Source organism: Capsicum annuum, chromosome 2 (assembly GCF_002878395.1).
Source record: "Capsicum annuum cultivar UCD-10X-F1 chromosome 2, UCD10Xv1.1, whole genome shotgun sequence".
Lineage (NCBI taxonomy): Eukaryota > Viridiplantae > Streptophyta > Magnoliopsida > Solanales > Solanaceae > Capsicum > Capsicum annuum.
In genome coordinates, this window is record NC_061112.1 from 133,889,173 (window position 1) to 133,915,001 (window position 25,829).

General features: G+C 34.1%; 2 protein-coding genes across 5 annotated transcripts; one reads left to right on the plus strand and one right to left on the minus strand.

Annotated features, from left to right (window-relative positions):
* The first annotated feature begins 8,248 nt into the window (after window positions 1-8,248).
* On the plus strand, window positions 8,249-19,010 carry LOC107859576 (heat shock 70 kDa protein 16). The gene is made up of 10 exons (XM_016704626.2): window positions 8,249-8,530; window positions 8,688-9,922; window positions 10,738-10,950; window positions 13,904-13,999; window positions 14,118-14,186; window positions 15,794-15,994; window positions 16,496-16,642; window positions 16,736-16,864; window positions 16,944-17,074; window positions 18,413-19,010. Exons 2-10 carry the CDS (start codon window positions 8,753-8,755, stop codon window positions 18,516-18,518), a joined length of 2,262 nt encoding a protein of 753 aa, XP_016560112.1. The 5' UTR covers window positions 8,249-8,530; window positions 8,688-8,752; the 3' UTR covers window positions 18,519-19,010.
* Window positions 19,011-19,362: 352 nt separating this feature from the next.
* Window positions 19,363-25,293, minus strand: LOC107859578 (protein DETOXIFICATION 40). Of its 4 annotated transcripts, none has more exons than XM_047407054.1 (8): window positions 25,152-25,293; window positions 23,970-24,349; window positions 23,033-23,664; window positions 22,572-22,628; window positions 22,121-22,359; window positions 20,164-20,282; window positions 19,979-20,065; window positions 19,363-19,881 (listed from the first exon to the last, which is right to left on the minus strand). In XM_047407054.1, exons 2-8 carry the CDS (start codon window positions 24,267-24,269, stop codon window positions 19,816-19,818), a joined length of 1,500 nt encoding a protein of 499 aa, XP_047263010.1. In that variant the 5' UTR covers window positions 24,270-24,349; window positions 25,152-25,293; the 3' UTR covers window positions 19,363-19,815. The 4 variants fall into 4 exon arrangements, with proteins under 4 accessions (XP_047263010.1, XP_016560114.1, XP_047263009.1 ...); XM_016704628.2 differs by lacking the exon at window positions 25,152-25,293 and adding an exon at window positions 24,784-25,145; XM_047407053.1 differs by lacking the exon at window positions 25,152-25,293 and adding an exon at window positions 25,093-25,136.
* Between the last annotated feature and the right edge of the window lie 536 nt (window positions 25,294-25,829).

Below are 25,829 nucleotides of genomic sequence, written 5' to 3' on the forward strand. Positions count from 1 at the left end.
TTTGGTTCACAAACTAAATAACATCCTAAGTTTGATGGTATAAAATGGGATATTTCATGATTATATTTATGATAAAATTTATATTGCATCTGATTGACGGTATAAATCTACACCATTAATTAAATTAAGTATTAATTTTATCTCATCGTGTGATATCACCTTATCTCGCATACCAGACGAGTCCTTAGTACTTCTTTCTTGACTCCACCAAACAATCCTTCCACTATATAAATATTTCCTCATTTTAGCTTCACTATCACATCTCTACAATCAATAACTTCTCTCATAATTTTCTCCACTCCCTTAGAGAAAAATTAGTCATGATTAGTCTATTGAGTAAACAACAACATGCTTACTCAAAGATGGAAATTGATGACCCTGAAGAGATGCAACATAGGAAAGCACAATTCTTGATTTACAAGGCATTAAAGAAATCAGATTCTGTTAGAAAGCAACCATGGCTAAAAGTGAGAGTTTGTAAGTTGAAGATCAAGATTGGAAGGAGATTGAAGAGATTTAGAAAGAGCATATTGTTGACATTCTCTGTTACTAGAGTTGGAGTTTACAAGCAATTTATGTCACAATTGAAATCTTGGAAAGGTTTGCTTAAGGGTAGAGAGAATATGGTTAGTACTACTCTTCCACCAATGTTCACTTGAAGTTTTTGTTCTTAAACAAGTTGAGGTCGACTGTATGAATCTCAATATCCATGACACTCCCAAATGAATGAGAAAAGAAACAAAAAGGGAGAAGACAACTTTTTTTTTTTTTTACTTTTGATTTTTTGGCTTGTGTTTGTTCACGAGAGAATGGTGGTGAAACGTGATTAATTCACATATACAAATACATGATTCGCCCTTTATGAAACTATAAAGTTTGATTACAATCCATTTTCCTCATATGTTCTTTTGGAAATTTACTTCCATTAGTTTACTCCGTTCCGTTGATTTAAGTTGGAATTGAAGTTTAATACGTCAAACTAGTTCATCCCTTCATTCCTCATTTTGATGGGGAAAAATGGTGAAGAGCAATAATTTCATCGTATCAAACTCAAAGGCGAAGTTATAATTTAAAATTTATGAGCTCTGCATCAATCATTGTTGTTATTGGGTTCGCAAGGAAATATTTATATATTATCTTTAATGAATGTCTTAACATAAATTTTGTCCAAACTTGTACCTAATACTTTAGCTCCACTCCTGGTCATCCCAAGAAAAAGAAACAGCATCAACAGTGGTCTATTTCTTTTCTTACCCCATCAATGGGTTGCCCAGTTCAATTTTTAGGGTCTTCTAATTTGATTTCTTTAATTAGGTAAATAAATTTTGGGCTCATGTTGAACTTTTCATTGTAAGAAACAAGTATATATTAATGGGAATTTATAGGTTGTTGGTGCCTATTATTTGTTAAATCGTACCATAGCTTTTGCCCTTTTTTCGTTTCATGGTTATTGTTGTACTTGGGAACATGGACCAATTGGTAAATTGGCTTTTCTTCTTTTAATCAATCCCACTATATCAGTACCATTAAACCATATAAAACTAGTAAATATACTAAATTGTTTAGTCTAGTATGCAATTACTTGGTCAGATTTTATTCTTAGATTCATCATATGGAAAATCTTAGGATTTTCCATGAAATGATAAATTCTAGTTAATTTATGTGCATATTCTATCCGCTTGTAATAACAATTATTAATAACATTCTCGGTGTATTTTATAAGTGAAGATAATAGAGCACTAAGTAAACTTTACTCTTACTTTGGTGACACAGCGTCAGAAAAGAATATGATAAAATTTTCTAACTATTTGGTGCCGTGAGGTTTTGCCAATTAGTCTAATATTGACTTTGTTTGAATAGCTATAGCTAGTATGGCTAAAAGAGAAGGCAAGAACATGGCATCCATGATTAGTTCCAACTTGTGAAAACACATGTACCTATGTTGGCTTTCGCTATTCTCCAAAGCTAGTTTCCCTACTACTACTATTATTTATTTTATCCTCAGACCACATTTGGCCTTCAGATGAAATGAAGGGAGAAAACAGAGGGAAAAAGCTTGACATTTTGACTAATATAATGATCCACGTTTGTAACGAAAAAATGAAAAATGTAGCATGCTAAACATCGTGTATTGTAATAGAAATAGAAGCAAAAGTATTAGCAAATGTTGAGCATGTTTTTCTTCTCTAGAATTAACAGTGGTAGCATTCCACAAAACGTACAATAAGCAATGCGTAGAGTTGGGAAGAATTCTAGCATGTTCATCCAAATTTATGGAAAAGAGCTTTTTTAGAAAGTGCTAAAAAAATTGAAAAGTTTAATTGTTTGGTCAAGATTTTAGAGAAAAATTAAACATTTTTGATTAATAGTAGAAGTTATTTTGTAAAATCTGAAAAAATAATATCATATACGTAAAACTTATCCAACTTATCTTGTGTTGATCCAAACATATGATTTAAATTGTGCCCCTTCCTTTATTGGTTCAATGAATCAAGGTATAATATATAAGCATGTTATTTAACTTAGCTTTATATGACATCTATGTCTTCAACTTTGGGCGTGCATAAACGTACAATTAAACTTGTATAAAGTTAAACAAGTAAACTCACACATCCTTCATGACAATCCGTGTGAGATTACCCCTTATAGTTTGTTTACTAAAGTAATCTTTATATTATAATATCAGTATAACCTGTTCAGCGATCCAACGACCCTTATAAACCAAATGAACCTTAGTTGATCACTTAGTTTAATTAGTTCAATGGGTGTCGCAAAATAAACCTTAGTTGATCACTTAGCCTAACAATGATGGTGGTGGGGGTATCCTGTGTGGGAGATGACTTTTAACTCACCTCTTTCGTTTGCATAATTAGATGAACAACGTGGGCATCCATGAAGAGTTGATAGATCAACTTCCACAGTTCACACTAGCAGTAGCCAGTAGGACACAAAGCTGCTAGGCCAACAATTTTTCCACCTATGTTTTTGCCCATTCATCACTGTTCCCTTCCAACACATGTGGGGCTGGGACTTTATTTTTGCCCTACTGGGTACAACCGTACACATTCTCATTATTCAACCACACCCTTGCCCATTTATTACTAGTACCACTAGTACTATATATCCAACCCCATTAATACTCTCTTTACTTATTCCATCATATATATTTATATATATATATATATATATGAAATAACCTATGTTATTACTATAATATAAATAGTGGAATGAATAATTTTGGGACTAAGTTGTATGCATTTTATTCAAAAATTATTATACATTATTTATACCTCACGCCAAAAGACCCTAAAATTAAAGTTCTGCACACCCTATCCCAAGACTATCCAGAATTCATGTTCCAAAATCCTGCATCATGTGCAAATATAAATGACAAGAAGATGAATTAAACCAACTTTTTCTCCCCTTAACTAAAATCATGTGCCACATGGGTTTAGGTGGTTTTAATATTAACATTGAAACTGACACCGAATTTCTAATAAATTTTACATATTCTCTCTTAGTTTAGTGAATTATTGCAGTCTTACTCAGAGGAAATCTCGTCTCGAAATTATTTAATTTGTTTCCCCTTTTTTGAACACGGTTAGTAACTGTGTTTATAAACATAAAATCAGGAAAGCAGAGACGTCAATTTAATAAAAGCATAAAGAAATAAAAAGTTATTCTGAGTCCACAATTTTTTTTTTATGTGTTCTTAAGAAATTTAATTCTCGCACAGTTGCTCACGATATACGGATTAATTCCTTCTAGGATAAAACAATTATTTTGTAATATCGACACTTCAATAAACTCCAATGACGGAGCAAATTACACGATTCTACGACTTTTGTTTAAAAAGCAAATGCAAATAACGATTTAGAGGGGAGAAATAATTCAGTCAGTCCAAAATATATCTTATTGTATTTTCCATTCACATCTTAAAATCCCAACAAATTAATCAGATCAACTTCAAAAACTTTTCGGATCAAGTCGGATTAAGTAACTATCATAACCCAATCAATTTAACTCGAAATTACTTTTGGACTGCTCACACCATCATTTAAAATTTATACACCTTCTAGGATAATGAGGTCGACATTTACATATAGTACTATTGTATACTATGTATATGTAGGATCAAAGCCTATGTATGCTCCACCGAGCTGACTACTTTCTATTTCTGGCCCCATAATTTTCATTGGGCCTCATCGATTCGTAATCCATAAATCTTTAGCTGGGCTTTAGCTTTTCCATTATATTATATTTTGAATAAATTACTTATAACAACATCTTAAGTTTCTATTATTACTTAAAATTCCATCCAACTAAACTAATTACAAAAATCCTTTTTTACTCAAAATAGTTGCCTCTTTTCTGATACATCTAAAAAAACACCTACATCCCCTTATTGTGCCGCAAATCAAGCCCAAAAATCAGGAAATATATCCCACAATTTTCTTAACTCACCCGTTTTGAATTTCCACCATGTTCTTATCTTCATTTTCTACTTCAACATTCGATTTTCTTAACTCACCCGTTTTGAATTTTCACCATATTCTCATCTTCATTTTCTACTTCAACATTCAATTTACAACTTCCATTAACTTTCTTTTGAATTTTCACCATGTTCTCACCTACTACTCAATTAGATTTAACAACTCCATCTTTCCATCATTAACTTTCTTTTTTAATTTCCACCATTTCATTATGATATGAACGACATTGATTTTCATGAAAATAGATTGAAATATCAAAACTTTCTGGACAAAATGGCTATGATGTTTAAGCAAAACTTTTGATTGTTTTTATTACAATTTCTATAAATTAATTTTCGTCCATATGTTAGACTATTATGCATCAAAAGATATTTTACTCTTCAGCAATGTATCATATAAGCTAATTGTAGTTTTATATCTTAATGTAAATTATATAATGCATCAAATATTTTCAAAAAAAAAAAAGTCAAGTATAATGCAAACTTAATTACAGTGATGTATCTCAACCAAAATAATTTAATGTGTCAGAAACTTAAATTAACAATACAATAGTAGATATAATACTGTTGTATTTGCATATAAAGTAATGTATCATAAGATATTTAGGTTTTAATACAATGTATCAGATAATTTTTACACATATAAAGTATTTAGCAAAAAATATAATAATGTATTAGTAACCACAAATAAATATAATGTGTCATGAATAGTAGTGTATCATGAACTCAATGTTATTAAATGAGCTATTTGTTATCATCATACAATATATCAAGTTTTTACATAATAGGAAAATTCATGATATTTGTTATCATAAGTTATTAAATGACGTATATTAGGTAATTTAAACAACAATTTCTTTACTTGAGCGCATTAATTGCTCAACTATAGGCTTAATTATCGTTTCTTTCTGTTTTTAATCATAATTAAAGATTTATTAATGTATCATAAACTAATGTATCATGACGTTAACTAATGTATCATATCTGAAATTTTATGTAATTATTATAAAAATAGTGAGAGAGGGTAATTAGATAGTAGAGTATTGGGATTTATGTTGTTTACCCTATTATTTTTCCTTGCTCCTTAAGTCTCCTTTTCATGTTCACTACTTATTTCTAACCTCTGCGTGGGATCTTTTTTTTTTTTTTTGCCCCCTTAGTCACTCAAACTCACGACCTTATAATTGAAAGTCGGAGGTGGTTACCATCCTAATTAAAGAGGTAGGCCAAAGAAATATTGAAGAGAGGTGATTAGACATGACATGAAGCAGTTACAGCTTATTGAGGACATGATCTTAGATAGAAGGGTATGGACGAATGAATTAGGTTAGAGGGCTAGTTCGTGGGAGTTAGTCTAGCTAGTAGATAAGATTGCTTTGGTGTAGCCATGCTAATAGTCCTAGGGCTATGTCTGTAGGTTGGAGTTTTTTGTTCGAAGGTTTTGGGTGAGATGCGTGTTTTCGATTAGATAGTGTATAGTACTACTCTGCGAGAGTCTTATTTCTGTTATTTCATCTTATTTTATGTTTTATTACATCATTATATTGTTTGTTGTCTTTTTGTTCCGAGTCAGGAGATTTTCGAAAACAATCTCTATATTCCTTCAAAGGTAATAATATAGACTACATATATTTTATTCTTTTAAGATTTCACTGTGTAAAAATATATTAGATATGTTGTTGTAGTACTTCTCTGCGTCAACAAATTGCAAAATGAGCAATCATATATTTTTGGCCAAACCCATCGATAGGACCTCAAACTTATCCCGAAAATTCACTTAGACCCCTAAACTAAGACTTGTACCTATCAGGCACCTCAAGTGTTAAAATTGATATCTATCAGACACAAGATATTGATTTGGCAAGGAGAGTGTAACACACTCTTCTTGGGCGCGTGAATAGTAGAAAAAAATAATATTTTACTTGTTTTAAAATTAAAAAAATTATATTTTAATTATTTTATTAATATAAGTTTTAATTATTATAATTTCTTAATTAAAAAAGAAAAAAGAAAAGAACCCCCCACACCCCCCTTCATTGTCGTCCTCACCCCACTCTTCCCGTCTTTGTCATCTTCCTCACCCCCACCTTTCCCGTCATCATCGTCGTCCTCATCTTACCCCCTGCTCATCATCGTCCTCACCCTACCCCCAAGTTCATCGCCAATCCCCACACTTTCTGTCATCATCGTCGTCCTCACCTTACCCCCTGCTCATCATCTTCCTCACCCTACCCCAGAGTTCATCACTAATCCCCACACTTTTCGTCATCATCATCTTCCCAACAAAAGCAAATGATAACATTATTCTCCAAAATCAGAATCCAAAAACAGTTTTCGAATTTAGAAATGTAGAAATTAAAAGGCGCTTGTCATCTCCATTTTCGATCACAGCCGAGCAAACATCACTACTCAAAATAAAATATAAACCCACAAAACTTATTAAAAATTATATCAAAAAATTCAATACTCAATAGAATTAATTTGTGTCCTCTCAATCTTTCTTTCTTGTCATCTTCTTCGTCTGCTAAACTCATAACAAAGCTAAAAAAAAATCAAAAGAAGTCATTGAAGGACAAGCTCAACAACATGGAAAGGACGTGGACCACTACCAGCACCATTGCTTAATTTTGCTGAATGAAAACAAATTAAACCAATTAAATCAACCAACAAAAATGAAAAAAAAAAGATGAAAAAAGAAATACCTTTGCTGATGGTAGTGAGAAAAATGAAGAAGAAAAGGGAGAGGTAGGTTGGGGGAGGAAGAGGGTGGGTAGGGATTTGCCTTTTAATTTTTTTTTTTTTTGAATTATTAAGAATTGAAAATAAATTTTATTTTTAAATTCGAAAACTCATTTTTATAGTTAGATTTGGGCCCATTTGCCACATGTTATCATTTTATTAGTTATTTTTTGCCACGTCAGGCGAGTGTATTACACACACTCTATGCCTGTTGCTGATTAGGCAAAAAATGTTCAATTGAAATAAAATTTGGGGTTTAGAAGTCTGATAGGTACAAGCCTTATTTTAGAGGTTTAAGTGAATTTTTGGAATAACTTTGAGGGACTATCGATGAATTTGTCATATATTTTTCTATGCATGAATTGCTTTTTCTGCATATTTAATGTAGGAGGGAAAGTTCACTCAAATGGTAGGGACCAATAGACCATCATTTTAGCTTTGTAAATGCGCAATAGGATGTGAATTTTAGCAAAATATATTTTATTAATCTTTGATCACGATATCGATTTTTGAGCATTCAGAATATGGTTAATTCACCTTTGGATGATTCTTTTTAAGCATTCGAGCACTCTCTTAATAGGATCATGATATTGAAATAGCTTACATGATGCAAGCTTAGATGATGCTTATTATAAGACTGACTTTCACAATAACAAGGCTTAAATTTAATTATATTCCATAATTTAAATGTAAAAGATCAGGTAACTTATCATTTTAAATAATGTTTTACTTATATTTACTATAGACAAACAAAATTAGACCTCCTCTAATAATTTGTTGATTAGCACATTCGATATAATATTAAAATTTATTTTTACTAAATAAAAATTAGACAAAAAGTAATACAAGATATTTCACACAATTTTAGAGGAAACATTTTGCACAGTAGTCATATTTTTTTGACTTGTTAGTTTTTCATTTTCACCTTGAACTTTCCCCTTAAAAAAGGGGGAAAATGAATGGAGAAAAAAGATGGATAATAAATTAAAATAAAGGATCAAAGACAAAGGAAGGGAGAATAATTAATACATCAACACTTCCTAACTCAAATCAAATCAAATAAAAGGTTGATATACATTGCCTCTTTTTCCCAAAGTTATTGCCGAAAATAATACTTAAAATAAAATGTGAGAGTGAAAAGCGCAATGTGTAACAAGGAATAAAGGGAATATATTTTCAAAATTCCGCTTTCTTTCATTCTGACAAACAATTCGGAGACTTTCGCTTTTCCCTTTGTTCATCCATAGACGACCATCAGCTTCTCCATTGTTAGGGTTTCCTCCCTTTCTCTCGAATCAGGTACCTTCATTTCCTCTGTTGTTACGTAGTCTTTATTGACATCCTTTTAATTGGTTGGTCGATTGATTTTCAGTTTCAAATGCTTCGTTTATTGATGGAATCGATGTAATTTTGGTGAACTCACGTTGAATTTTGGTCATTGTGATTCCTTTTCCAGGTTTGATTGGTTTATTTTGGAAAATTGTGTTGTGGTTGGAATTTTGGAAGGTTATATAGCTGGAAATGAGTGTAGTTGGGTTTGATGTTGGAAATGAGAATTGTGTTATAGGAGTTGCAAAGCAACGTGGAATTGATGTGATATTAAACGAAGAATCGAATCGAGAGACACCGGCTGTGGTGTCTTTTGGTGAGAAACAAAGGTTCATTGGCACGGCTGGAGCTGCGTCGGCTACTATGAACCCGAAATCAACTATCTCACAGGTTAAGAGGTTGATTGGTAGGAAATATAGGGAACCTGCTGTGCAGAAGGATTTGAAATTGCTTCCGTTTGCGACCTCTGAGGGACCGGATGGTGGCATTTTGATTAATTTGAAGTATATGGATGAGAAGCAGAGTCTCACTCCTGTTCAAATTATGGCGATGTTATTTGCACATTTGAAGCAAATTGCCGAGAAGAGTCTTGAGACGGATGTTTCGGATTGTGTTATTGGCATACCTTCGTACTTCACAGATTTACAGAGACGTGCTTATTTGTATGCAGCGGAAATTGCTGGGTTGAAGCCATTGAGATTGATGCATGACGGCACTGCAACTGCATTGGGTTATGGTATATACAAGACCGATTTTTCAGCTGGGGGTCCAACAAATGTCGTGTTTGTTGATGTTGGTCATTGTGACACACAAGTTGTTGTAGCATCTTTTGAACCTGGCCATATGAAGATATTGTCTCATGCTTTTGATAGTGATTTGGGCGGGAGAGACTTTGATGAAGTTTTATTCAGATATTTTGCTGCAAATTTCAAGGAACAGTACAATATTGATGTTAATTCAAATGCTCGGGCTTCTATAAGATTGAGGGCTGCGTGCGAGAAACTGAAGAAAGTTTTAAGTGCAAATCCAGAGGCTCCGCTTAATATCGAGTGCTTGATGGATGAGAAAGATGTAAAAGGTTTCATCAAAAGAGAGGACTTTGAGAAGCTTTCTTCAGATTTGTTGGAGAAGATAAGCATTCCTTGTCGTAAAGCTTTGCTAGATTCTGGTTTGACTGCTGACAGGATTCATACTCTTGAGCTTGTAGGGTCAGGCTCTCGAATTCCAGCTATGGGAAGAATTTTAAATTCTGTTTTCAGAAAAGAACCGGGGCGGACAATAAATGCTAGTGAGTGTGTTGCACGTGGATGTGCTCTTCAATGTGCAATGCTTAGCCCTATATTTCGTGTCAGAGAGTACGAGGTTTGTGACGTAAACTAATATAGTAATACTTGTGATCAAGATGGCTGTGAATTCCTTACCGTTTTGTTACTTATGAGAACCATAGGTGTTAATAATTGATAAATCAGAGTGCAATATTCATCGAGCATTCTAGACAAGATTAAATTGCAGGAAATGAGGCCATGACATAGCCCATCTTTTGACTCAGTCATTCTAAGCTGGATCCAGGCAGGGAGATCACAGAAGGCTTTGAGAAGGACAATATGAATAGCTAGATCAACCATATGGGTGAAACCAATTGACATTGAATTAATAGACTACACTCTTTATTATGTGAAATAATCCAATTATGTGAGACAACCCTTTTACTTCACTACAATCACTCTGTTGCTACTTTAGTATTTCATTCTTTCTTGTAATAAACTGGAAGTATATTTGAAAGAGCTAAAAGGAATTTTTGGGTATGTACTAAAACGAGAAAGATCTATCTTCACAAGGTGGGGGTAGGGCTGCGTACACACCACCCTCCCCAGACCTCACTTGTGCTATTACACTGGTTATGTTGTTATTGTTATACTAAAACGAGGAAGAATTATTGTGCATTGGGATAGCTTAGTACATCTATGTCATACTTATGCCTTTTACTGCTTAAGAGTTGTCATGCATAGGTATCCAAAGCCTTAAATTCATCTCACAATCAATATCTTGAAAAGCAATAATACAAAACATTGTCCAGAGGATAGTTGGAATAGAACATAAGTGCACCAAGTCCTAACTTTGGCATGAACATTATTGGTTTCATCTGTGTTTTGAGTTTGGAAATCTTCCATTTGCAGATTCAGGATTCATTTCCTTTCTCCATTGGGTTTGCATCTGATGAGGGCCCAGTTTGCACCCTATCAAATGGCATATTGTTTCCGAAGGGCCACAGTTTTCCCAGCATGAAAGTGCTAACATTGCAAAGGAGCAGCAGTTTCCACTTGGAAGCATTCTACACTGACAAGAATGAGTTGCCACCTGGTGTATCCGATAAAATAAGCAAATCTACGGTACAGTTTACTTTGTCCCTTTTAGCTAATAGGAGAAGTTCTATCTTCAAGCTTTGTTCGGGGAGATCTAGAGTATCATATCACATTTGATCTAATTTTCTTGATTATGTTAGGGATGATTCGCTATAGTTGGATTACTCTAATCTAGATTGTAGCTAATGTTCTAGTTGCCAAGGTTACAACTTAAAGATCTCTAAGCTTCTAAGTTTGCCGAAGCTCATGGAACTGTCTTTGAGAACTTACGTACAGCTGTCCGTTGTATCATTTGTTACATACTTGTTCTTCTAACCTGATTAGTTTTTCATTTTCCTTTTTGGTTTGTTTCCAATGATGCATCCCTCGAAAGAGAAGTTTTCTCTTGATGGATATCTCAATACATCTGTATATCATATTTTTGAAAAGGTAAATCAAAAGAAAAGTAAAATTAAATAAGTCAACTATGTCTACAGGGAGTGTTACATATTGTACTAGTTCATTGTATGTTAAAATAACTACATGCACTACTCAGTAGCTTTGCATATTTTATGTTGCGAAATCTTGTTGATCTTCTCTATTGAATGATCCTGCTTAAAATGTGTCCTCCCTGAACCAGTCACAGAAGCAATTTTGCCCTCCAATGTACAACAACAACAAATGCTCAGTGTAATCCCATGAGTGGGGTCTGGGGAGGGTAGGGTATATGCAGACCTTATCCCTACATTGGAAGGTAGAGATGCTGTTTTCTATAGACTTTTGCCCTCCAATGTCTGCCTTAGAAATAAGACAGGAGATTGAACTTGATCTCTCTGCTAAATTTGGACACGCTAGGGCATAAAGCTGGGCCACACGTGTTCATAGCTGATGTACATCAGTCATCACTCATCAGCCAATTTTGAGATTCAAGATTCTCAAAACTAGACATTGCTGGTGAGCCACTACGTAAACCTCTGATCCTTCAGTCTTTCACATTGAAGCTGAGCTACAGAGTCAACTATAATTTGCAGGGTTTCGATTTCTCCAATTTACTTGAAACTAACTTTTATATCCACTGTAATTATGTAAATTAGTATCATGCATGAGAGGATAAAGATAAAAGGGATGTCATTGGTATGAAGGAAATGGAAATTTGATAAACTGTACGGTGACAGAATGTCTGCAGCTGTGATGATTTATCATTAAACGACAAAGAATTATTTTTTGATATTTTGGAGAATTAAGTTTTGCTATTAAATTCACTTCTCTAATAGGTAGAATAGTATATAGTCGCTAAATACCAGAAATATATATCATGATTTATCCTACTAGAAGTATGTGTACATCTGTCCAAGAATTATTTTATATCCCAGAAAGAACATATTTAGGTGGTTTCTGTGACATTAAAGAGAAGTGCAGGAAATTGGAAATCATAATTCTGGTGGAATATTATGATCGATGTTTAAATAAACATGGTACTGAGGGACGATGCCAAAAGATATATTGCAACAACAAGATACCCAGTATATTCCCACAAAGTGGGATCTGGTGAAAAATGATATATTGATGCAATAAATAAATAAATAAATGAACTTGCGAAACACCCTTTTTAGTTGCCCTTATTTACCCTTCCGAAGATCAGTTGATTTCTCTCGCTGTCACTTGGATAGCTTCAACGTTTAGAATAAGAGAAGGAAAGTGGCATTCAGGGTCTAAATCTTTTTTTTTTTTTTCACAAGATAAGGTCATTTGGGTATTTTTCTTTCGGGGAAATTTCTGGACATCTAACAGGCAGACTAATTCGGTGGTCATATTGATTTTTGTCAGTGTTACAAAAGAACTGGGAAGTTACAGTCAATGTTTGTGATGGTCTTTTAAGCAAAACAACAACATACCCATTGAAATCCCGCAAACAACGTACCCATTGAAATCCCACCAAGTGGGGTCAGGGGAGGGTAAAGTGTGCTCAGATCTTACCCCTACCTAGGTAGAGGTTGTTTTCGATAAACCCTCTGCTCAAGGGAAAAAACAGTCCAAAGCAGTCAGAGAGAGAATAACGGTAATGAAGAACTCATGGCAAAATAATATACACACCCTGACATATTATCTTAAGAAAATGCTCTTGGGTGTAACTCAATCCCAACAGGTAGCTCACAAGGCGAGAATTTTTTTCTTCTTTTTGACTCTTATGAGGTGAGGATTGCCCAACGCCATATAGTGAGACATCCTGTTCTCTCAGACAATGTGGGATACCTTAACATCCCTTTGAATGACTTGGACATTTGGAGCGTGAACAACATAATATAGGAGCCTAACACTGGATAAACGAAGAATAGAGATGAGTCTACCAAGTTGAATTGTGTGACCATATTGTTTAAAAGCTTACGTTGTTGGAGAAAACATATTTTAGTTACATTTATGTTATTTTTTCAACAGTATAAAGAACAATAACAAAAGAAAGGAGACCGTAATTGTTATAAAGATTTCAAAATTTTCAATTGGATGATAGGAAGATGGCTTTCCCCTAGCCTATTTCCCTGAAATATCACTAACATGTTGCATGTTAAATATTATTCTCATGTTGAATATGATCACATGACACCTTTTAGTTAGTTCTTTTTATGCTGTCATGCATCTACTGGGATTTAATCTTATGCTGTAGAAAGAGTTATCTAATATCTGTGTCTTTTCAAATCTCTCTGGCCGGCGAGTCTATAAGCTGAGGAAATTTGTAGCATGAAGTTTATTTCTTTCCTTGCTTAAGAAGGCAGGTTATCTAGCTTCTGCTTCCTAGCTGAATCTCAATGTGCAACAGTTTGAGGAAAATGCGTACCTGTAAAATTAATTTAGTTTGGGAAGTTCTAGTAACTAAAATTGATGCCAGAGATATGCCGTTGCTAAGTGTCTTTAAGAATTTGAAATTGATGCTCTCATCCTTAATGTCAAGTTGACTCCATCAGTTTGTCAGTTAATCTCACACTGTACTTTTTTCTTTCGCCAGATTGGCCCATTCCAGGTTCCTCATTTTGAAAAAGCAAAGATCAAAGTCAAAATTCAATTAAACCTCCATGGAATTGTAACAGTAGAATCGGCCTGGGTTAGTGCAAATTTACATAATATGGAAATTAATTACTGCATTTTGTCATCCCTTCAGCTGATCAAACTTTCTTGAAGATGTAACCTGAAGTTGTTGCTGCATTTTGTACTCTCTTCAGCTGATCAAAGATCAAACAAGTCATTCTACATCGGAAAATAATGTTGATACTTATGCAGAAAATATGGAGGTAAGCACTCATGAAGCGTCTGGTGTTACGCATGGTACTGATGATAGTTACTCTGTGCATTCTGTTGTATGATTAGTTAGAACTTATAGTATCTTCTGGTACTTTTTGTAATCACTGCTTAATTTGCATCCTTTTTTTGGTGGTTCTGTTTGAACCACTGCGTTAAGAGGACTGGTAGTTTTCTTCTTGTGGTTTGTTGGACACTTGAAGTTATTAGTCCCTTCTCTCTAAAAAGACAGAACCACTGTGTTAAGAGGACTGGTGGTTTTCTTCTTGTGGTTTGTTGGGCACTTGAAGTTATTAGTCCCTTCTCTCTAAAAAGAATGACTCAACTGTATCGTGACTCAAGCATTTCTTTCTTTTATTACAATTTTGTTAAACATTTCAAATCTTTTTAATTATAACGATTGTGGATTATAATACTTTTGAAGTACTTTTTAAATAGATAATTTTATTTAGAAGAGATTTATTTTGCAAATTTGTCCCACGGAGATGGTTGGTTGAGTTGTTAAGGATAAGAGTAACAACCTGAATCTTATTCTAGATTGGGATTCAAGCTGTAACACTCAACATCTGTTCTAGCCTGAGTGAGCACTGAGCAGGATTACCCAATTCTCATGCTTGTAGGCTATCATAGGTTGTTTAGTGGTTTAGTCGAGGTTTGAAGCTGATTTTGGCACCATCGTCATTTAAATAGTAGCATATAAAAGAGGGACTCATCACGTTCTTTGCTTTTCTGCCAAGCGAAGTAGTCCTCCCCTAGGACCTTAGCCTTGTGTGACTTCAAATGGTCGACAACAGTCAGGACCAGGGCAAAAATCCTCAAAGCTAAAAGCATTAGGAGAGCTGATCCCTAGCATAAATGCTCAAGCAGTTCTGAAAGCAGCCAGAGCTTTACATGGTGAAAGCAACAAGTGGCTTGATCAACTTCAATCTAATACCCGAGTTAACCAACAAGTGGCTCGATCAACAAGTTTTATTCATTCTTTTAATAGAACTTACAAATTTGAGATGTTGTAACGAGTGGCTGTTATAGGGAGGTTTGACTATACTTTTATACTTGAATTTGCTAAAAATTTCTTTAGATAATTGGTAGAAAATGCATACAAGCCACATGTGTCGTAGACCTAAATAAATAAATAAATAAAACATCCCCTCTCTAATTGGTTAAGCTTTTACATGAGGCGGTTTGCATAATTCCACATGCCATTAGAGCAGGCTAAAATCATACATTGGAGTCTCACCGCTACCTGTCAAGGAAAATATTTCCATGTGCTTGCCTCACATAAAAGAATCAGATCTGCATGTGAGATGGTGTGTTGTAGAACTGCATGCTCACTGTTTCTCTTTCTCATTGATGTTGCAGTGTCGCCATTACTTTAGTTTAGGGTATTACTCTAGGTAATTGATTATTTATTTTCCTTGAAAAGAAGTATACTTATCTGATGTCAGTTTATTCGATAATTTGATCATAATCTAGGACCCAACACTAGGACGTCAGCGAGTTGTTATTCCATTTATGTGCTATTCTTCTTTGGTTGGAAACCTTTTGGCTATTTGAAATGTGTACTTGGCTATTTGTAAATGAAACCGTGTGGTTTTTGCAGGGAGATGATACAAAGAGAAGTAAGGCCGTTAAGAGACAGGATATTCCTGTCAGTGAAAGCGTTGATGGTGGAATGACCCTCATGGAGCTATCCCAAGCTCAGGAAAAGGAATGCCAGTTAGCTGAGCAAGACATAAAGGTGGAGCGAACTAAAGATAAGAAAAACACCCTGGAGGCATACGTTTATGAAACTCGTAATAAGGTATAAGATCAAATTTCAAGTCTCATAATTATCTTGCTTGAAAGACATCGATTCAGCTGATATGTTTCACACTTTTAAGGTAAGAGTATAACTTTAGAGGATATAACATTTTCATCTTTCAACTATTAAGTATCAAACTGAACCAGAAGGTTGAGGAGTGATGAATGCATCACTGCTTAATTTAGTTTCTTATTATCCTTTCCTTTACAAGTGGAATTCTTTCAAGTTTTGGTGGCCCATAAAATTTGCAGTATCACTTGCATTTTTAGGCCATCCTTCTGAGTAAGTTTGTTTGCAAATACCACTAGGTGACACTCATAACTTTTAAACACATGTTGGAGTTGATACGTACTACTTATTTATCACTATTTGGTATCTTGTCATTTTGATACGGATTGTTTCAAATACCCCATTTGCTGATTTTGGTTTTGGTTTAGTTAAATGTTATCAGTATCTGGTCCATTTCCTTTACTTTATGCATCTATTTGAAATTTTGAATAGCTTTTGAATTCCTATCGGAGCTTTGCTACGGATTCGGAGAGGGAGGGTATCTCATATAATCTACAACAGACTGAAGAATGGCTCTATGAAGATGGAGATGATGAGTCTGAACAGGTGTATGCGGAGAAGCTGGAGGATCTTAAAAAGGTTTGTCATTTGGTATTAGTTGTAGAATTTATTTTTAATTTTCCAATGCCTATAGACTGTTTGAAAGTGATGCAACCAACCTAATGTTATTAGATGGTGGACCCTGTGGAGCATCGATATAAGGAAGAAGAGGCGCGGGCACAAGCAACTCGACATCTATTAAATCGCATTGTGGAACACCGGATGGCTGCAGGATCACTTCCAGCCAGTGAGAAAGACGCTGTATGATCTTATCTATATAACATGCTACAGGCCACAGATCTTTGTGATATCGTGATTAACCTGAATTTTTTCTTTGCAGGTCATTAATGAATGCCATAAAGCAGAGCAGTGGCTTCGAGAGAAATCCCATCAGCAGGAGGCATTGCCCAGAAATGCTGATCCAGTATTATGGTCTGGTGAAATCAAGAGAAAGACCGAGGCTTTTGAAGCGTATGTTCACCATCTTCAAAACCTGCCTAATTAACCTATGAATCTTGTTTTCCTCACACAGTTGTTATACATCTTGTGGTTGCATGTTTTTGGTACTTCGTTCACTGACAGAATTAGATTTTCCACTGTCTACAAAACTATACAAGAACAACCAAGTCTCAATCCCTTTAACATCCATTTCGCTCCACTTTTGGACCTCTCTACAAATAATTAATTGATATAAGATTAAAAGAATATATACTAGGCCCTCTTGCACTTGTCTGTGTTTGTAAAGTGAACGTCTCTACTTAGACTTTTGTCATCTGAACCCCTGAACTCATTGAAACATAATATTTCAAACCCCATTTTGGTGTGTAACACAATTGCTGCCACGTCAGCTTCCACGTTATTTTTAGATATTGTATTAAATTCTACGTCATTTTTAAAATACCACATAAAAAATTAAATATTAAATAAATTTAAATTGAGAAAGTAAATTAAAAAAAAAATTCACTCTTTAAATTTTTCATTTTTAATTCACCTTTTAAAAAAAATTTCATTTAAAATTCACCTTTTAATTTTTATTTTTTTTCATTTTTAAAACTGAAACACAGAAAACAGAGAGGAACCGCGAGAGAGAAAGACTTCCGGCGAGAACTCGCCATATCAAGAACCAGCCCCCCCTCTTTGTTTCAGTTGTCTTCGTTTTTCACTCTTTCTCCCGTCTCTCTGTGTCTTTTATTCGCTTTCTATGTGATGTTTTCTACTACATCATACCCAGTGTATCCCTACAAAGTGGTGGGATCTGGGGAAAATTAAAAATATATTTATGTTAGTACTATATATTGAAATTCTGAGCAGTTCAAGGTTTAATAGAGTTAGGGAATGCATGTTAGATGCGAGTGACATTTGAATTTATCTGTAATTTCGGTTTAGAAAAACACACAACCAAACCTGGTAGTAGTTTTACAGACAGATTATAATCGTAGATGTGTGTGTGTGTGTACTCCATACTCTATATATGTTAGTATGTATTTAGGCATACCGCACATATATACTTCCACTCTTTTCAGACTAAGAGAACATATTCATCATTTTGAACTGCCTACACTTATGACATACACGTAAAAGTGGCATCGGTTCCCTGAAAGCAAAGCAACTGTAGTTTTACTCCTTAGAATTGTTAGAATTTACGACTGATTGGTTCCTTAATTATGGTTAAGACCCAATTAGAAGATCCTAGCAAGTGCCTCTTGAGAATTGAGATAACTACAGCTTATTGGTTTTGCTGCATCTTGTGTTTTCGAGCATCAACTTTTCTTTGCCTGATGTGCACCAATATTGTGAAATGAATTTCAGGATGTGTAAGCATGTAATGAGGCACAAGTCCTCACCCCAAAAGAGTGAGGATGGCTCAGGTTCGGACTCAAGAAGTAAAAGGAGAGATGACATGGATGTAGACTAAGTTGCATCGATGACAAGGATGAGAGCAGGCGTGGCGAATGATGAGATGATTGTTTATTGAGGCTGAGTAAACCTCACCAACTAGAGACTTATTTTATCTCCGGTACTTAATCAAATCACAACCTCTCTTTTGGGTAGACTCATTTGTCTACGCAAATTTTGTGTTCTTCATGATCTGTATTCACTTCCCCAAGTCATTGTGTCGTCTTGGTGGCCTCAAAAATATAAATTGATTATGTGCAGAGTTTCTGCTGCTTTTGTAGTTTATAACAGCTTATAGGAGGCAACACAAATGCTGGAAACATTATGTACTTATACATTAAGAAAAAACTAAAGATTTTTCTTCTGTTTTGTTCTGATTGTTCTCTGTTGTGAGTAATTCAATAGTCTGAGGGGTTGGTCTGGTTGCGGATAAAGTTAGAGAGGAATTGTAATGCAACAATTGTAATACATGGATAAAGATCTATTTGATTCTCTGGTGCATATGTTTCCATAATTTTTGGTGTATTGCATTAAAATATATGATATATAGTAAAAGTGTCACCAATTTCACGTAAAAATATTTTTTTGTTGAACCCGGTATAAAGTAACACTCGAATTGCTCTATAAGTTATATAGGTGTGTTATATCGGAGCAAAATGTTAACCAAACGCATGATAATATAATACCAAAGTTTATATTTGGTATTATATAGGAAATGCTTTTCTAATTCCGGTAAGCAAATGAACCCTTAGCATATGCAATGAGGTTGCCTTTTTTATTCTCTCTTAGACTCTCATTTTCTCATTTTTACTTTCCTGGTTAGACACTTACGATATCAATTTGATTGCGCGTTGTGGGCCTAATTGCAGAAATAAAGTTGTTATCACCCTCTTTATAACACAATCAACTAAGAAACGTGCAGATACAGGCGATGGTTTTCTTACAGATAAGTTGATTGGAAGTAAACTGCAAAAAAATTTTTTTTTTTTGTTCTTTGGATTCAGCCATCACTGTCTTCTTGAATCGAATACTTTGGACACCAACTAAGATAGCAACAACAATATACCCCTGTGTAATCCCACAAAGTGAGGTATGAGGGGCTAGAGAGTGTCTGGTGAGGTAGATAGGTTGTTTTCGTAAAGTAAGATAGAATACTAATAAATCATACTATCTGAAATTATTTTTATCTGTTTTTTTTTAAATTTAGAAATAGTAACCTATTCTATTATAGATTTCGACTCTCTTTTGGTAGATAACTTCTTTGCTCTTGCAGGTACTGCAAGGATTATTTGGAATTCATGTCTCTCTTTTCCTCTTCATTCCTTGTTTAGAGATTCTTTTACATTTTCCCATTTGTCCAGACGATTTCTAGCTTTCTCTACCTGAAAATAAAAATAAAATTAAAAAAAGAATCCCAAATCCATTTACAACAATATTCCAATGAACTATTGGCTTTAAATTTACAAGTTATAATATCACCTCTTTATCCCAATCTGTACGGAATGTGAACCAAAGCAGAATGAATGTTTGCATCACAGTTCCTCCAATCATTCCAGTCCATATTCCCTGCCATTAATACACGTATATGTGTTTGTTCCAAAATATGTGGTAAAAATATACAAGGCTTCTAAAAATAATGAATTTTGTGTATTAAAAATAATGACCTTGGCACCGAAGTCATATTTGAAGCCAAGAAGACATCCTAATGGAATTCCTACACCATAATAACACCCTACATTCACGTATGCAACAAATGTCTGCCATCCACAGCCAACAGCAACACCTGAAAAAATTCAGAAAGAAAAACAAAATTGTAAAAAAACTTACACAAATTTTGTGTGAAGTAAATATGATAATTAACCACTTTAAATCTACAGAGACTAAAATGTGTTCACATGAACTTGTCAAAGGAATTTATTAATTAATTGGTAGGGTGCCTACGGACATGTGCACAATATGAATTTGCACCTAACCTCTGGTCATATATATATTGTAACAATTAGGACGTAGATGAAATGTTTTCCACATGCAATATGGTGCTAAGTTTATTATCAAGGCTGTAACAGAGGTCAACCCAATTTAAAATTTATGGGTCCAAAGTTGGTTTTTATTGGGTAACTTATCACCTAGGAGATAAAATGAGGTATCAAAGACGATTTTATTTTGAAGACTTGAACTCGAAATTTATGGATAAGAAAAAAAGACACTTACAATCGCATCACAAATTCTAATAGTGCTCGGCTCTTATATCACAGCGAAAAAGTAGGCCTTACTTAAATCTAACTCATCTAAAATTAATTTACTATATTATAGTTATCTAAAGTTATGTAAGAAGAAAACAACCTAATCTTTTCAAATGGGACTATAACAGTACTGACAAATAAGGATGAGCAGTCGCTGTATTGAAAGATGATTTAACAAGCTGGCCTGGTGATACAATCTTTTTGTGAAATGGACTAGCCATATATTTTTTTAGGAAAATAATGGACTAACCTTATTTGTTGTGCCTATGGGTGTCTCTTTTCCTATTAGTTTCTATCATCCAGGAAAGTGATGCCAACTTTTTGTTAATTTTTTAAGAATAAACAACAAAAAAATTCTTTGGACATTTAAGACCTTAGGTATTGTGTGATTCGCACATAAAGTTATTCCGATATTATAATTTTGCGATTAATTTGTCTCATCTTTTAGGTGGTATAAAGTAATATCAAGTTTTGAGGTATTATTTTGTCTTAAAATTAATTATATTTTTATTAAATAAAATATTAATTTAATTTCAAACTTAATTCTGAAATATTTCGCTTGGAAAGCAACCGGCCCTCAGGTACTAAGCAAGTTCCTTCCAACTACTCCATTTGCAAAAGTATGAATCTCACAATAGATTAGCCGCCTACACACGTGGCCCTTCTTTGAATTAAAGGAACAAAGAGGAAATCTTTTTAAAAAGAGTAAATTATCTATATACTGATGATCACAAGTGGAGCCAAAATTTTTATTAAAGAGATTCAAAATTTGAAGAAAATCCATTGAAGGAAGTTCAATATATACAAAATATACATAAAAATGATTTTAACTATGAAGGGGTTTCTCCGAACCCCTTTAATAGGATGGCTCCGCCTCCGTTGATGATATAATTTCTTATATACATTAGAATTTTTTTAAAAAGGAGATTCAATTGATTGTCCTTTATCATACGTGGTTGCACCACCACTTCCATGCAATGTGTCAAGTTCAAGTTATATGAATTAGCATTGAATTTATTGTAATTTTTAATGTTATAGGTATAGACCTATTATTTGTTGCAATTTTGACACATTTTTATACATGAATTTATATTCCGCATCAAAAATATTAATTTCAGATGAACCAAGCGACCACCACCCTTGTATCTGATATAAAAGGTAGAAGATCTAGTGACTTTTGAATTTAACTTTTATACGTTAATCGTGAAACTGAAGACAACACATAATAAGTGAGTTCAGTTACATGAAGAATAAGACAAATAACTTGCTACAACATGTTAGATCACGTAAATAGTATAAAAACTTTACCTTGTCAGCGTATATACCCTATATAATATCATACTACAAATAAGGAGATTAAGGAGGAGATATATCTTACCAGTCAAGACTGGTTGAATGCCATTGAGAATAAGGGTGAAAGCTAAAAATGGACACAAATCAGACACTGCATTGGCCACAGTTTCACCCTCGGTGAATGCATAGCTAATAACATTGCGCAAACATAGCACTATTATAGCTTCCACCACAGCTATAACAAATGAAATTGATGTCACCACAAACACTGAGAATGCTGCTGACTTTGGATGTGCTGCTCCTAGTTCATTGCTCACTCTCACACTGATCAAAACGAGTTTAACTTCTATAAACTAACTGTTTAAATGTTTCTTATACCATATCACTTGTAAATATAGGTAATATTCTTTAACAAGAATGGTTTGGTAACTTGCACATAATCACAAGTAATTATTTTGAACTGTCATGGTATATAATTTTAAATAGAATATATATACCATGAATGGTTAATGGGTAACCAAGAAAGAAAAACTGACCTAGCAGCAGCATTGAACCCCACTGCAACCATGAACATCAGCCCATTCACTGCCATGCTACAAATATAAAAGTAAAAAGATTTCTTTAGTTCATTGGCAAGTCATTTTTAACTTTTCAAGGCAACAGAAGTGGATCCAGAATTTAAAGGAGTGTATGCGTGTAGAGTACCATTGCAATCATTTCTCCCTCGCGATAAAGGATCAAATTAAACCTCTGTATAAATACACGTATCAAAAAATTGTATATATGTATAGTTCCAGTAGAAGGCAACGGGTGTAAAATGTTGGCCAAGAATATCAAGTCATAGCTAATTGATTAACAACTTAACCTTTTTTAGAGAGAAATTTCTTGATATTGACACTATAATATATATAGATATAGCTAACTAGTTTTATGAGATCATGAACAGAATGTAGTTTTTGGTAGCATACAAATAAACAGAAGGGTAACAAAATCTCACCATACTGAGATAGAATCCAATGCAAGCTCAGGATTCTTGAGCAACCCTGAAAGCAACACAAGAATTTGAAAATACCATGTCTCCAAACACAACATAACAGCTGAAGCCGCCGATAACTTCACGAATTCCCATAATCCACTGAATGCCTCCCATCGAAAACCTGTCCAAGTAGCCTTACACCTTTCACTTGTCAATATGTATATAAACTGAGCCCCAACAATAATCCACCAAGAAAGACTCAATACCAGTGATGCCCCTATCAATCCCAGTCCAATTTTGTATACAACAATCCAACTGAGCAGTAAGTGTACAAATAGAGTCCCTAGGGAAATAAAGGCACTAGGGGCTACAATACTCTGAGATTGCAAGAACTTCTGTATTGGGAAATTCACCGCGTAAGCAAATATCTGGGGTATTAGGCCATACACAAATACTGCTGCTTGTGATGCAACTGGTTTTGATTCACCAAGCGCGAGCAGTATGTTCTTGGAAAACAAATACACCACAGCTAGTGGTATGCCTGTTATTGAAAGTACTACTGTTGATCTTTGTAGGTAGACTCCTAACATTTCATATCTATTAGCTCCATATGCTTGTCCACATAGAGTTTCCACTGCACTGCCCATCCCTAGCTGCAACAACAAGGGAAAAATGAAAAGAAAAAAAAGAAGAAGAAAATTGGAAAAGTTATACATGTAGTGTTGTTTTGTCATCAAAATTCCTCTGCTAGCTTTTCCTTTTTTGCACACACAAGTTCTCAACTTTCTTTTCCTTTACTATCATAGTTTAAGTTGAAAATTGCATAGCCATAAATACCAAATGGACAAATATAAGGAACTTACATCATATTGCGATTTGCGAAAGCAACTTAGAGATATAAGGGTATACCATAAGGCCATACGATTTGCGAAAGAAACTTAGAGATATAAGGGTATACCATAAGGCCATAAGCACATAATTGGATGCCTTGATTGCCAAGAGAGGCAGCAGCAAGCTGAAGGTTTCCAAGTTGACCCGAAAAGATTCGTGTAGACATGGACATAGCATTATTGATCATGTAGACAGCCACTGCAGGGGCTGCAAGTCGAAAAAGCAACTGGAATTCGATCCAAAAGGCGGACCTAAGGCGTTGAAAGTAAGGTAATTGGGAGTTGGAGAGCACCTCCTCGAGCTCAGAACTCGCCCCATGGGCAGCCAACAAGGGCTGCTCAGCTTCAGACTCCATAATTTTTCCCATGCCAATGTGAAAGTAGAATGTAATGAAAGTAACTTGTAGGCATATAAATAATAGATGAAGTTGTCATCTTGACATTTAATCTGAGAAAATGAGAGGTAAAGAATGTATGTCATTTTGTGAAGAGTGGAATTAATACATGGTATGTAACAATCAGTATATAGTTGGAGTTGTTTGATGGAATATATAAAGATATTTATCTTGTGCAGTACTTGTGTACGTGTAAATTTGTCACCAGCAATATGGCACTACTCCTTTTCTGAAAGCTATATCACACAAATGCATTAATCTTCCACTATGTCATCTTCTACAAGTTACACTAAAGAATCTAGCTAGTACAAAAATCGCGTTGTAGCATTTTAACAAAATGAGAAAAAATTCTTGGACACAGAAACTGCTAACATAATGAGACATCTATCAATAAATTCTTTATTGACAAGCCATATAGAATCTAGTAATTTCAACGAGCATGTAGAATGGAGAAGAAAAAAGATCTTTATTGGCATATAAAAATTACTTGGATGAAAAAGTCTTCTTGAGGCCGTTTCATGTGAGATTTGAGAGGTTAATGTATGTCATCATTTTATGAAGCATGGAATTACATCTCTTCCATACTAAATTACACTACTTTTCTTGGACGTATAATGCACCAATACACTGAAACACCTTTTAATCAATCTATCGATCAATCAACTATTTTTTCGATCAAGCCATAGAATGTAGTATCCTAATGAGCATGTAGAACGAACAGAAACTATATTTTAGGCATATAATATAAATGATAGATGATAAATTAATGGTTAATATATATCATTTTGTGAATTACTTGGTAACAATTAGTATAGTTGGATTTGTTAGATGGAATCTTTAAAGATAACTGCGTACATTTGTACAGTAGTTGTTGATATATAGAGCATGGTAACTCATGTGAAAATCCGTCACAGAGATCAGATCTACCTTATTAACAGGGAAGATCTAAGAAATGATAATTAATTCCATCTTATGAAATTATTAACCCCCCCCCCCCTCTCCCCCACCCCAATCTATTTTTTTTTATAACTTCCTTTCCGCTAAATGATGCTTCATTGTTTCCATTTATTTGAATGTATTTGACCGCATATAAAGTTTAAGAAATTAAATATAAATATTTTATACTTATATATACAATTAATTCATCGCTACAACTTTGGCCTATGGCAGCTCTAGTTTTAGGGAACACTTGAAAGGTGCAACCAAAATATTTGTGCAACACTACATTCTAGTTTTAAGGGGTGGGCTTTATTGAAGTGTTCTTTATAGGAAAAAATACATAAAGTAACATATTTAAGTATTAAATTACAAAAAATAGCAACATTTTTATCAAATTACATTTTGTAGCATATGTATTTGTATTTTTATAGCAACAGTTTGCAAAAATACAAAATACATATCGATCATAAGGACAATAAAAATCAATATGTATTTATATTTTTGTAGCAACAGTTTGCAAAAATACAAAATACAACTTGTTATATTATGTAATTATGAAACTGTTGCTATGAAACTCATAATTAAGGGAATAAA

Bases quoted from the DNA above. Each gene is read 5' to 3' on its own strand.
- LOC107859576 (XM_016704626.2), top strand. From the start codon at position 8,753: ATGAGTGTAGTTGGGTTTGATGTTGGAAATGAGAATTGTGTTATAGGA. The intron at 9,923-10,737 runs GTTTGTGACGTA...TTCCATTTGCAG, and splicing joins TTCGTGTCAGAGAGTACGAG to ATTCAGGATTCATTTCCTTT. The intron at 16,865-16,943 runs GTATGATCTTAT...TTTTCTTTGCAG, and splicing joins CAGCCAGTGAGAAAGACGCT to GTCATTAATGAATGCCATAA.
- LOC107859578 (XM_047407054.1), bottom strand. From the start codon at position 24,269: ATGGGAAAAATTATGGAGTCTGAAGCTGAGCAGCCCTTGTTGGCTGCC. The intron at 23,665-23,969 runs GTATACCCTTAT...TTGTTGTTGCAG, and splicing joins TATGTGCTTATGGCCTTATG to CTAGGGATGGGCAGTGCAGT. The intron at 20,066-20,163 runs GTCATTATTTTT...TATTAATGGCAG, and splicing joins AATATGACTTCGGTGCCAAG to GGAATATGGACTGGAATGAT.